Below are 12,934 nucleotides of genomic sequence, written 5' to 3'. Positions count from 1 at the left end.
GTCTATTTTTAGTTCATATCATTTATGAACTTCAAGCCCATGGGAGAACAGCTCTTTGATATCTGGACTGGTTAGTTTTTGTGTTTCTGTGTTTGCTCTTTATGTTTACTCTTGACCCAGTTCTGACATTTTAGAATCAAAGCTACAAACTATTTCTTGGTATGTCTGTGTGTCTGTAATTCAGAAAGCTCTTTACCTGTGTGAGTGTAATGTTTTCCTACATCTAGTTTGTATGAAAGTAGATTACAAAGTCTCTTAAAGGATCTATCTTTGCATCTGACTGTCTTACAGAGACACAAAAGTGCTTGTATAAATTAAATATGTCTAACATTCCAAGTAAAGAAGGAAATTGAGCTTCTAATACTTACAATGTGCTAGAAAAGTATTCCTTCAGAAACCAATTCAAACATTTTAAGAATTTAGGTTCCACATAATTGGAAAATGAGACTACTTTAATATTTTTGGTTTAATAAAAACAGCTATATCTTGTCTGAATTATTGGTATTAGGTGTAATATATTTTTATTCTGCTTGGGTATGTTCTTCCTAAATTTATATAAGATTACTGATGGTCTGTTTAGAAAATCCCGTGGAATCTACAAAAAAAAAAAAAACCTCCTAGAGCTAATAAGAGCTCAGAATGGTAATGAGATACAAGATCAACATACAAAAATCAATTGTACACTGAAGATTGAGAAAATGATCAAATGAGAGGGAGGAGTTGTAATGGAGAAGTTAGGATTTAACCAATGATTATGACTAATAACTCCTATAGATATTTCTTTTTAGTTTCCAGTGTATTAGAATCGGAAGGAAATACCTGAAACTGTTGAACTGTAAATCCAGTAGCCTTGACCTTTGATAATGATTGTATGACTGTACAGTCTTCATCTTGTGACCATGTGATTGTAAAAACCTTGTGACTGACATCCCCTTTATCCAGTGTATGGATATTTGAGTAATAAAATAAAGAGATGCACAAAAAAATCAATTGTATTTCTAGATAGTGGCAATGAATGCTTGGAAACAAAATGTAAATTACAATACCGTTTATAATCACTAAAAAAGAGAAATACTTAGATGTAAATCTAACAAAACATGTATAAGACTTGAATGCTGAAAACTACACAATGTTAATGAAAGATCAGACAAGGTCTACATAAATGGAGATATATACCATGTTCATGGTTTGGAAGACTCAACATAATAAAAATGTCAATTCTCCTCAAATTGATAAACAGATTAATGCAATTCCTATGAAAATCCCAGCAAGTTTTTTTTTGTAGATACAGACAAGATAAGTCTAGATTTTATATTTGAGAAAGGAAGAGAAACTAGAATAACTAAAATGAAGAATGCAGTGGAAGAATCAGTCTACCTGATTTCAAGACTTATAAATATGGTAATCAGGACTGTGTGATATTGGTGGAAGGACAGATACACAGATCAATGGAAACAGAATGGAGAAACCAGAAATTGATCCATACAAATATGTTCAACTGATTTTTGACAAACGTGCAGAAGCACTTCAATTGGGAAAAGTAGCTTTCCTAACAAATGATGTTGGAGCAATGGGATATTCATGGGAAAAAAACCTGAACTTCGACATAAGTCTCACACCTGATGAAAAAATTAACTCAAAATGGATCACAGACTTAAATGTAAAAATATAAAATTTTTGACAAAAATTATAGGAGAAAACCATTGTGATATACGGATAGACACAGACTTCTTAGACTTGTCACCGAAAGCACAATCCAGGTAAGGAACAATTAGTAAATTGGACCTCATAGAAATTTTAAAAACTTTGCTCTGTGTAAGATCCTGTTAAGTGGAAAAAAAGACAAGTTGTGGAGACAGAGGAAAGATGTGCAAATCTTATATCCAACTGAGAGGGTTTGAAGCTATAAGTGCCCCAGAAGAGTTCATGTTTTTTTAATCCATTCCTGTGGGTATAGACCTATCGTGGGTGGTAACTTTTTCATTAGGTTATTTTGATTGAGGCATGCTTCAGAGTGGTTCTTAATCCTCTTTCTGGAGTCCTTTATAAGAAGATAGAAGACAGAAAGAAAACCCAGAGAAGCTCACAGAAAAAAAAAAAGCACCACAGAAGCTAAGGGAGACAAAAGCTAAAAGAAACACACAGAAGCTCAGAGAGGAAGCCACTGAATTCAGAAGGCTGGAAGCAACAAAATCTGGGAAAGAATGACTAGCAGATGTCGACATGTGCCTTGCTATCTCACAAAGAGCCCAAGTTCACCAGTAGCCAGTCCTCAGGGTCCGGGTATCATCCTGTTGACGCCTTGATTTGAACATTTTTCATGGCCTCAGAAGTATAAACTTGTAAGTTAAAAAACCAGTGCCATTTTTGGTATATTGCATTTCAAGAGCTTTAGCAAAATAAAACACCAACAAAGGACTACTATCTGGAATATATAAAGAACTCTCAAAACGCAGTAAAAAAGCAATCCAAATTAGAAAATGGGCAAAAAACCTGAAGAGACATTTCATCAAAGAAGGTATGCAGATGGCAAATAAGTACATGAAAAGATGTTAACATTGTTAGCCATTAGGGAAATGCAAATGAAAACCATAGTGAGATATCACTACACATCTATCCAAACGGCTGAAATAAAAAACAGTGACACTTTGCCACATCTACTGCAGGAATGAAGATCATTCTCAGCAACCAGACTATGTTCTGGTTGACATTCCAGAAAATGTCGACATCATGCTGAAGTGATGCAATTTATTGTGAAGGGCCCCAGGAGAACCCTGCTGTTTTAGTTTCCTGGCTACTAAAACAAATACCATGCAATGGGTTGGCTTAAACAACAGCAACGTATTGGCTCATGGTTTTGAGGCTAGAAGTCCAAAGGTGATGCTTTCTCCCAGACGACTGTGGCATTCTGGGGCTGGCTGCCAGTGATACTTGGTCCTTGGCTTTTCTGTCACATGGCAGGGCACGTGGTGGCCTCTCCTGGCGTCTCTGGGCTCTGTTGACTTCTGGCTTCTTCCCATGGCTTTCTCTGTATGTGTCTGAATTTTATCCGGCTTATATGAAAGGACTCCAGTAACAGGATTAAGGTGGGGCACGCCTTCACTGAAGCAACCTCTTCAAAAGGTCCTATTTACAATGGGTTCACACACAGCGGAATGGATTAAAACTAAGAACGTGTTTTTCTGGGGTACATAGCCCCAAGCCATCACACCTGCAGAGGGACTTCAATCACATTAATGTAGAACCGTCTCCTTGAAAGAAAAAGAAGAGACTTCAGGTTGACAAATGATAGGAAACAGAAAGGAACTGACTCCATTTCGCCCTCTGTCAGCAGGTACGGAGCATGATGAAGAGTCTTCTCCCGGGCTTCCCTTAGGAGAAGAGGTCTGTGTCTGCTCACTTCCCCGTCAACGTTGGTAAACAGGGGAGTGGGTCTTCTGTTGAACTCTGAAATTTCTTGGGTCAAAAATATATCCTCAAGGTTCAGATGCGATCAGGTGTTACCTCTTCAGCATCTCAAGCCCAGAGAGATGAATCAGTTCTTGAAGGAAATGACACTGAACTTGTACCAAATTCAGCTGCCTTGACCCAGCAGCCACAATGGTTAAAAACAAGGATATCAGAAAAATTGGGATGTTTATGCCTCTGAGAAAGAAACAGCTCAGGAAGACTGTTGAATAAGATCTAAGTTGTTCAGCTGTGGAAATAAGTTGCCTGATGATTTCTAAGAGCCATTTGTGATATTTTAAAAATGCAACAAAATTCATCTGTTGACCAAAATGACAACAACAACCACACACAAAAAAAAAACACACAGAAAAAACCAGTGACATATCAAATGCTGCTGAGGATGTGGAGAAACTGGGTCACTTGCTGATAGGAAGGTAAAATGGTGCAGCCACTCTGGAAGTCAGTTTGGAGGTTTCATAACTTCTAAACATGCAGCTACCATGTGACTCAGAAATTGCACTCCTGGGCATTTATCCTGGAGAAATGAAAACTTAAATCCATCCCACATCTGTGCAGAAATGTGCACAGAAACCGTTTGTCACACCCAAAAAGTGAAACAACTCAGATTTCCTTCAGTTGGTGAATGATTAAACAAACTGTGGTACATACATGCAATGGAATACTTTTCAGCAATAAAAAGGTACAGACTATTGATACATGCAACAACATGAATAAAGCTCCAGAGAACTGTGCTAAGTGAAAAAAGGTCACTCCAAATACTACCCACTATATAATTCCATTTATGTAGTACTCTTGAAATAACAAAACTGTAGAGGAGAACGGATTAGTGATTGCCAGGAGTTAGGAATGGGAGGAGGGGAAGAGAGTGAGTGTAGCTATAAAAGGGTAACATGGGAGATCCTTCTAATTGCTGTATCTTCCTTAATTGCTTTGGCCAATACCTCTACTATGATGGTTAATGTCAGGAAGAGACACCTGTTACCACCCACCGGGGAGGAGTCCTAGGATATCGACCCACTCCGTGGTTAGTAGGTGTCAGAGTCACTAATGAAAGCCCAGCTCACACAGACAACCCTTTGCTCACATGGAGAAGAGACAGAGCAAGGTCAGCTTACAGGGCGTTGGTCCCCTGAGGCCAGTGGGTCTCGATCCATAGCAGTGATTCAGGGAGATGGTGTGTGCGTTCCCCTCTCATGCCACAAACGAAGGAGCCTGCTCCCTCCCCGCTGGGAGCAGACAGAGCAGTGGGGTTGGCCAAGTGCCATCACACACATACACTTGGCCAAGCAGTCTCTGGGAATGCTTGCATACGCTCAGGACAAAAGGGAAAGAATGTGCCCACAGACCACCGTCTGCCAGGGGAAGTGTTTTATGACAAGGTGCCCCAAGGAGGGAGTCAAGCCACGTTCATCATCCTTTCTAGGTGCCAGGCCAACACATCTGCTCTTGAGTACAGGGTTTATTTGTGGGTCACAGGGAAAGGGGGCAGGCTGTGCTCAGGCCGTCAGCATCAACATCACCTGAGAATGTGATAGAAATGCAGTATTTCAGGCTCCTTGCAGACCTGCTGAATCATAAACTCTGGAGGTAGGGCTCAGCAATCTGTGTTTTAGCAAAGCCTCCTGGAGTCAGATGCATGGCAAAGGTTGAGAGGAAGCCCGAGGTGGATTTGGGAAGGGAACCACCACCACTTCTCAGTTACATCGTTCTGCAGACCTGGTAGGGACTCACGGTGATGAAGATGGCTTCCCTGCAAACCACTTGTGACTCTAAAGGACAGGTATCACCTTTCTTCTTCCCTACAAACTGAATCTGGGTTTTGTTTAAAGGGTCTGCAGGGATCTTTTGATCTCCAGGAGGATGAGCCAGGCCCTGGTCAAGGGTGGGCATTTGAGACATAAGGGTAAGTACTGCTGGGAGCGTCTGGAAAAGCTTGATGCACCTGATAAAAGGTGAGAGCAATGCCCTCTCTTGGTTCTGGCTCTTCCCCTGCTGAGGGTGGTATCTGCAGTGGCTGTGCTGCCTTGTGCACCAGGAGACGAGAAGTCTGAGGAGAAAATCGACACCCCAGGGCTGGCAGAGCAGAAGGAAGGAAAGAACCTGGTCCTTGGTGACTCCTCTAAGCCTCTGAGACAACCTAACAATCATTATCCATCTAGATTTCTTGTTATACAAGAAAAAGAGATATTTTTCTCTAAGACTGTGTGAAGTCAGGTTTTCTATGGTTATCAAGTATATTCTGATATTTCAAAAAACTACATGTGCCGGTTTGAATGTATTATGTCCCCCAGAAAAAGCCATATTCTTTGATGTAATCTTGTGTGGGCAGACGTATCAGTGTTGATTAGATTGTAATTCTTTGAGTGTTTCTGTGGAGATGCACCCCACCCAGCTGTGGGTGATGGCTCTGATTGGATTAATTTCCATGGAGGTGTTACCCCACCCATTCAGGGTGGGTCTAAATTAAATCACTGGAGCCATATAAATGAGCTGACAAACAGAAGGAACTCAGTGCAGCTGAGAGTGACATTTTGAAGAGGAGCTACAGCCAAGAGCGACACTTTGAAGAAGGCACAGGAGCTGCAGATGAGAGACATTTTGAAGACGGCCATTGAAAGCAGACTCTTCCTCTGGAGAATCTAAGAGAGGACAAATACCCCAAGTGCAACTAAGAGTGACATTCTTGAGGAACTGCAGCCTAGAAAGGAACATCCTGAGAGAAAGCTATTTTGAACCCAGAATTTTGGAGCAGATGCCAGCCACATGCCTTCCCAGCTAACAGAGGTTTTCCGGACACCACTGGCCATCCTCCAGTGAACGTACTTGATTGCTGATGTGTTACCTTGGACACTTTATGGCCTTAAGACTGTAACTGTGTAACCAAATAAACCCCCTTTTATAAAAGCCAGTCTGTCTCTGGTGTTTTGCATTCCGGCAGCATATGCAAACTAGAACACCACACAAACAAAAAACCCCTATATGATACCCTGGCTCTCCCCATTGACTATTTGGGCTTTTGGATGTCTTTTTTTTCCTTAATGTAAAGAGCTTTTTTTGTGATTATATCAACAATACATGCACCTTGAAGAAAAAAATTCAAACAATATAGAAATTTATGAAGAAGAAATTTCAAGTCAACTGAGCTTTCACTCTCCAGAGAAGCTTTGTCATTCTTGAGTTCCCACCATCTCTCTGCTCAAGAGTGGACTCAATTTAAGCACATGAGATTTTTTTCCATACATGCTCCTTAAAAAAATTACTGTGATAATATTTATATAGCATAAAATTGCCCATCTAAAGTGTACAATTCAGTGGCCTTAATTACATTCTCAATGTTGTGCTCCCATCACCACCATCCATGACCCAAACTTTTTCGTCACCCCAAGCAGAAACTCTCTCCGTTAAGTGTTTCTCCCTTCCTCCCTCTACCCCTGGGAACCTCCACTCTACTTTCTGTATCTATGAATTTGTTTATTCTAGATATTTCATATAACTGGAATCTTACAATAGTTGTCCTTTTGTGTCTGGCTTATTTCACTTAGCATAATGTTTTCAAGATTCATCCATGTTGTAGCTAGATAATGTCTTTTTAACCCAAACAAAACAAGTGCTTATTTAAAGAATGAGGAATTGCATCTGCTCTTTGTCACTGCAGGCACCTGAGGGCATAATCTCTGTGGCTGGGCCCAGGCATTCAGGTGTAGGATACAGGCCTTTTGCACTGAGTACCTGGTGCTTACCTGGGGCGCTGACAGTCATACAGGAGGAAGCCCTCACTGCAGAAAGGGAACCCACGTGAGCTTTTCACAAGTCAGCACTTTGAACTACAAAGCAAACTTGGGAATATGTAGTTATTTTCGTACTCTGTGAATCAGGAGAAGGGCTACAGAGAAGAAGTAACTCACTGGCTGCTGAAGCAAATACCACAAACCGGGCAACTTAAAACAACAGAAGTTTATTCTCTCTCAGTTCCAGAGGCTGGAAGTCCAAAATCAAGATGTTGGCAAGATCATGTTCCCTCTGCAGTCTCTAGGATAGGAGCCTTCCTGCCTCTTCCAACTTTGGGTGGGTCTTGACAGTCCTTGGCATTCTTTGGCTTGTGTGTCTCTCTCAGTGTCCAAATACGAATCTCCTTTCTCTTATGGAGATACCAGTCATTGCATTTAGGTTACACCCAAAATCCAGGAAGATTTCATCCCAAGATCTTTAACTAATTACTTCTGCAAAGACCCTATTTCCAAGTAAGGTCCCAATATGAGGCTCCTGATGGACGTGTATTTTGGGGGGACATTTTTCAGCTCACTACACTCACCAAAGCTACAGGATGAGGAAGGGACAGAACTCGGACTGAAATCTGATTAATCTTAACCCAGCCCCAGTAATCTTCCACTTTACACAGCGCTGTAACACCAGCAAAGGCGGGCAAGCCAGATAGCCCTGATTTCTCCTAAGGAGATAGTCTCTTTTGTATAAGAACTAGGAAGCAGATGAGATGGTGTGGTGGTTTGGAGCTATGTACCCCAGAAGAACATGTTCATAAACTTAATCCATTCCTGTGGGTGTGAACCCATTGTAAGTAGGAACTTTTGATGGGTTATATCAGTTAAGGTGTGGCCTACCTCAATCAGAACGGGTGTTAATCCTATTACGGAGTCCCTTATAAAGGGAATAAAATTCAGACAGAGGGAAAGCCACAGAGGGAGGAGCTAGAAGCTGAAAGTCACCGGAATGCAGAAGAGAAGGGAGAGACCGCCATGTGCCTTGCCATGTGACAGAGGAGCCCGGGACCAAGGATCACCAGCCACCCGCCCCAGAATGCCAGTCTTCTGGAAGAAAGCATCGCCTTGATGACGACTTGATTTGGACTTGATTTGGACTTCTCCTAGCCTCAAAACAGTGAGCCAATAAATTCCCAATATTTATGCCAACCCACTGCGTGATATTTGCTTTGGCAACCAGGAAACTAAAACAGATTTGAAGAACGTGTATTTGCATGCTTCCCTGGATGCTCATTCTAGTTGAACTGGGGTGGAAGAGCTACTCTAAGAGAGCCTTTATGTCTCTAACATGTTATGTCTTACCCTTGAGTGTGTTTTTTAAATTCTCCTCCATTTTCCATAGTAGGAACCCTGAGGATTCTTGTAGTAGATTTACTCAGATACTGAGCTCAGAAAGGGTAGAGTCCTGTAATCCAAACACGTGCATGCCAGGTTGGCTCCAGCTTGTCAATGTGTGTGGCACTCATTTTCCTTTTTTTTTTTTTAATTCATTTTCTCCTTCCATCATTATGGAATCTCTGATTTTTTTTTTTTTTAGCTGGGCACTTGGCTGCCCAGTATAGGAACTACATTTTCTGGCATCCCTTGCGTCTAGATGAGGCTATGTAGCTAAGTTCTGGCCAGTAGGTTTGCTTATCAATGCTATATTCATTTTATAAAAAGAATCCGTTTTATTAAAAGTTTTTCTTCTTTTCCTTATGCTCATTTAATCTGATTTTGGTAGTTTCCCTGTAAACAAATTGGGACCTAGTGTTCTTCTGGTGGGAAACTCTTTAGCATTCTATATTACTTGGAAAAAAAGATCTGTTTAAACTTTCTATCTCAGTTATGATCCTTTTGGGCCAATTATAATTTCCTAGAATTTCATCTGGTTCATCTAGGTTTTCAAAATTATTTCCCAGAGGTTGTACAAAGTATTCTACCAATAGTCTACCAATATTTTAAAATTTCCTATCTCAATAGTTACTTTCTTTTTTCCATTGAAACTTTTTTGATTATTTATTTAAATGAGGTCAGTTAGTGATTTGACTGTTTTGTTGATCATTTTCAAATAACCAATCTTTTTGTTAGTTCTATTGTTTTCTCTGTTCTAAGTCATTAATTTTAATTTTCATCTTTAATTTCTTCCTTATGCTTTCTTTCAGTTTATTTTGGTATATTCTTTCTAGTATTTAAGTTGGTTAGATAATTAATTTATTTTTATTTTTATTGATATACATATTTAAAGCTATGAATTTTCCTTGGAGCACTGCTTTAGCCAGGTCCCATAGATTCTTATGTATTTTTAGTATCATTTGCTATAAACACTCCAGTTTTACTTCATATTTCTCCCTGGACCCCAAAATTGTTTAAGATAAAAGGAACTTTGTTATTTGTCATTTCTAATTATATTTCATTGTGGTCAGAGAATGCTCTTTAATATATTTATTTTTGAAACATGTTGAGTGTTTCATTGTGATCAATATGGTCAAATTTCCTTTTTGATTGAAAAGCAGTTATATTCATTATTATGGGGGGTACAGATTTTGATCTGTAATGTGTATTATTGATTATGTTATTTAGGTTATTTTTATTCTTACCTGTATTTTTTCTAGTTTGACTGCCTAAGTTTGAAGGTGATTATTAGTTTCCTTTTATTAGGTTCTGAATACTTCTCCTTGCAACTTTTGTAGCTTCTGCTTGTGAAAGCCAGTGTGTTATTTGCTGGGATTGGAATCTTTAGCATAATAAAGTGCTTTTTCAGTCTTAATTCTATTTTTTCTGAAATAAAGATAGCCATATCTTCCCTCTTTCTATTTAGATTTTCTTATATATTTTGCCCAATCTTGTATTTTCAAACTTTTCTAATCACTGAATTCTAAGAGTGTTTCTTTTTTTTTTATATTACTCGTAAGTTTTATTAATTTCTTCAGTTTGCTCATTATTTAAAACAAGACATGCTTTAAAAAACATTCTTATACATAAATAGACCAAGGAACAGCTAAGTAATTGATCCCTAAAACATGCAAATTCATTTTATTCAGGTGTGTATAGGAAAAGGAAATAAACTTTAAGCCTTTTTATTTTGATTAATGATTTCCAAATGTCTTACTAGAACAAATGTAATTTTCCAATAGTTTCAAAATGCTGATGCAATTAAAAGGCATTTGTGTTGATAAAGAAGGACTGGAAAAATGTTTGTGCTATGCATGATCGACTGTGAAAGAGTGGGCATGAGATATCTTTAAAATAAATGAATCAGGTAGCAGTAATCAAGAGGTTTAGACAGAAGAACAGGAACTATGAGCCAGATTATGTGATCCGCATGTCTTCAAGGCACATGACTAGGCTAAGCAGGTGACTAGGTTCTATAGACTAATTTGTTCTTTTGTTTGGAAAATAGTCAAATATAATATAATTTCCATTTAAAAGCAATTTACTGATAAATAAACGCAATTAGATCTAGGGTAGCAGATATCTTCCTCTCAGATACACACTAAAAATACATATTAGATAACAGTTGTCTGAGTAGCCTAAGCAGTATGATTACAGTCCAGTTTTCTTACACTGCACTTAAATGAACGTTAAACTATTTTATATTGTTTCTACACGTCATACTGTCTATGCTTTTTCAAGTTTCACAAAAGAATTCTTCAAAAGTAGGTAGAGTAAAGAATTTTTTAGCCCACAAAGGATGCTCAAACTATTATTCAACAGCAGTCAAACCCAAACCTTGGATTTGACTGTTGACTCTATTCAGTTTGGGCTTTTCCCAGAATGGAAAAAATTTCCCACAATACCTCTCTTCATACAACTAAAATGCTAGCACATCCAATGTGGTTCTCTTCTTTTTCTTTGGTGAGCCAGAGCAATTTACCTCCCAACCCCCTCCACTACCTATGCTATTAACAATACAATTGCCCTAAATATCCAAAGAAGAAAAAGGAATATAAAAGAAAACAACCTTCAACAATATTTAAACCATCATCTTCTCAAGTCAACTGCAATGTGGAAACAGGATATCAAGCAATTCATTGTATTGTGAATGATCAGCACACTCAACTTGATTCCTGAAAGTGAATATTCAGAGAACAGGGATAATTGTGTGTGCTTCTAATGGGCTAGCAAAATGCTCCCCATCTGACTGAAATAAAATGTTTATATAAAACTTAATAAAACTTAATCTGTCTGGGCTCCTAAAAACAAGCAGCACCAACAACTTGATTACAATTCTCAAAATAACAACTACTCTCCACTTACATTGTTTTGAAGCACCTAAAACTCTTCATAACAAAACACATTAGGATGAGATACAAGCAATACTAACTGTCTCTTGAATATTTTTGTGTTCACATACCAAGTCCCTCCTTAGTTTTAGTATATAGCTCATAAAACTGGTAATTTCCACCTTGGTGACAGCTTTGTGCAATTAAAACCAAAAATGTTTCTCTAAGTAGACGCTAGTTAAACCAAAGAAACAAACACCTTTTAAAGGCTACTGCTGCAATGAATGGTTCAATCTGAAGTGCACTGGGATAAATTGGTTGGTAGGACAAAGATAAATCTGGAAGCATAGAACAAGATTCTTTTACAAAATTGAGAAGAGGGTTGAAGAGACCGACAGACACCATCTGTCAGTAGTGAAAGGCTTGAGTCACATGGATCACTTTTAACTCCTTATTCTCTCATATCCTTGGTTAATGATAACTTTTCCTTTCTTATTTCTTCACACAGCTTGGCCATGTAAATCCACCACAGAGAGGTGACACAATGATATAGATGAACACAATCGATACGACAATGATGATGATAGTAAGCTTGAGATTCTTCATACACATGGCTTGGGCAAGATTTCTGCTGGTCATTTTGAAGGTAACAGATGAGTCCACGAGATTTTCTGTCTTGTCTATCAATAATTCCAATCTTTCTCCCCGCTGAGCTACCAAATCTATATTTCTGACCATGATTCCTTTCAGTTCATCCACTTGGGCTTGAGTTTCCATCACTTTGTCCAGGCCCTTATTCTCGGAGTGATGCTTCAGCTGAGCAGCCAAGACACTTGAGAACTCGCTATTCATGGCATATGGAAGTGCTGTCTGTGCTCTTGAACCATATGTAGTCTGGAACCTCTTCTTTATCTCATTCAAAAAATTAAATGCTCGAGAACGCTCAAAATCATCGTCAGTGATACAAAGATATACAATCCTGTCTTGGCAGATGTAATGAAACAAATAATTGCCATGTGAGTATGTTAGTTTGTTATTTTCAGAAGGTATGTTAGCCAGAATCTGCTCTGTCACCTCTAGGAAGTTTCCTCCACACCAAGCATGTTTGGCAAGGATAGTGGTTCCCCTGGCAACAACAGCAAAAAGAATGTCCATGGCTTCAATCTTGTCGCCGCGCGCACCTGTCTGGATACTTGATCTGCAGGAGCGCGAGCTCTGGTGGCGCGGCAGCCAACTTCAGGCTCCCGGGGTAGGTTGGACCCCAACGCCGCCGACTTCCACGTGAAGCGCCCCTAAGAGTGTTTCTTATAATTGCTAAGCGTTATATCTTGCTGTGCTAGATGACCTGAATATCTTTAGTGAGCACTGATGAGTGTCATAAAAGAGGATTTGTAGGTGTGCACCCCAAGGGATTGAAACAGGGACTCAAACAAGTACACCTGCCCATGTTCATAGCCACATCGTTCACAAGAGCCTAAA

At 39.2% G+C, this 12,934-nt stretch overlaps 1 protein-coding gene across 1 annotated transcript; it reads right to left on the bottom strand.

The window, feature by feature from the left end:
- Positions 1-11,947: 11,947 nt before the first annotated feature.
- On the bottom strand, positions 11,948-12,625 carry LOC119517481 (vesicle-associated membrane protein 7-like). Its single transcript, XM_037814210.1, has one exon. It carries the CDS (start codon positions 12,608-12,610, stop codon positions 11,948-11,950), a length of 663 nt encoding a protein of 220 aa, XP_037670138.1. The 5' UTR covers positions 12,611-12,625.
- Positions 12,626-12,934: the final 309 nt, after the last annotated feature.

This window comes from Choloepus didactylus, chromosome 21 (genome assembly GCF_015220235.1).
Source record: "Choloepus didactylus isolate mChoDid1 chromosome 21, mChoDid1.pri, whole genome shotgun sequence".
Classification (NCBI taxonomy): Eukaryota; Metazoa; Chordata; class Mammalia; order Pilosa; family Megalonychidae; genus Choloepus; species Choloepus didactylus.
The sequence above is the reverse complement of the archived record's forward strand: the minus strand, read 5'-3'. Positions and strand labels throughout refer to the sequence as shown.

Bases quoted from the DNA above. Each gene is read 5' to 3' on its own strand.
- LOC119517481 (XM_037814210.1), bottom strand. From the start codon at position 12,610: ATGGACATTCTTTTTGCTGTTGTTGCCAGGGGAACCACTATCCTTGCC.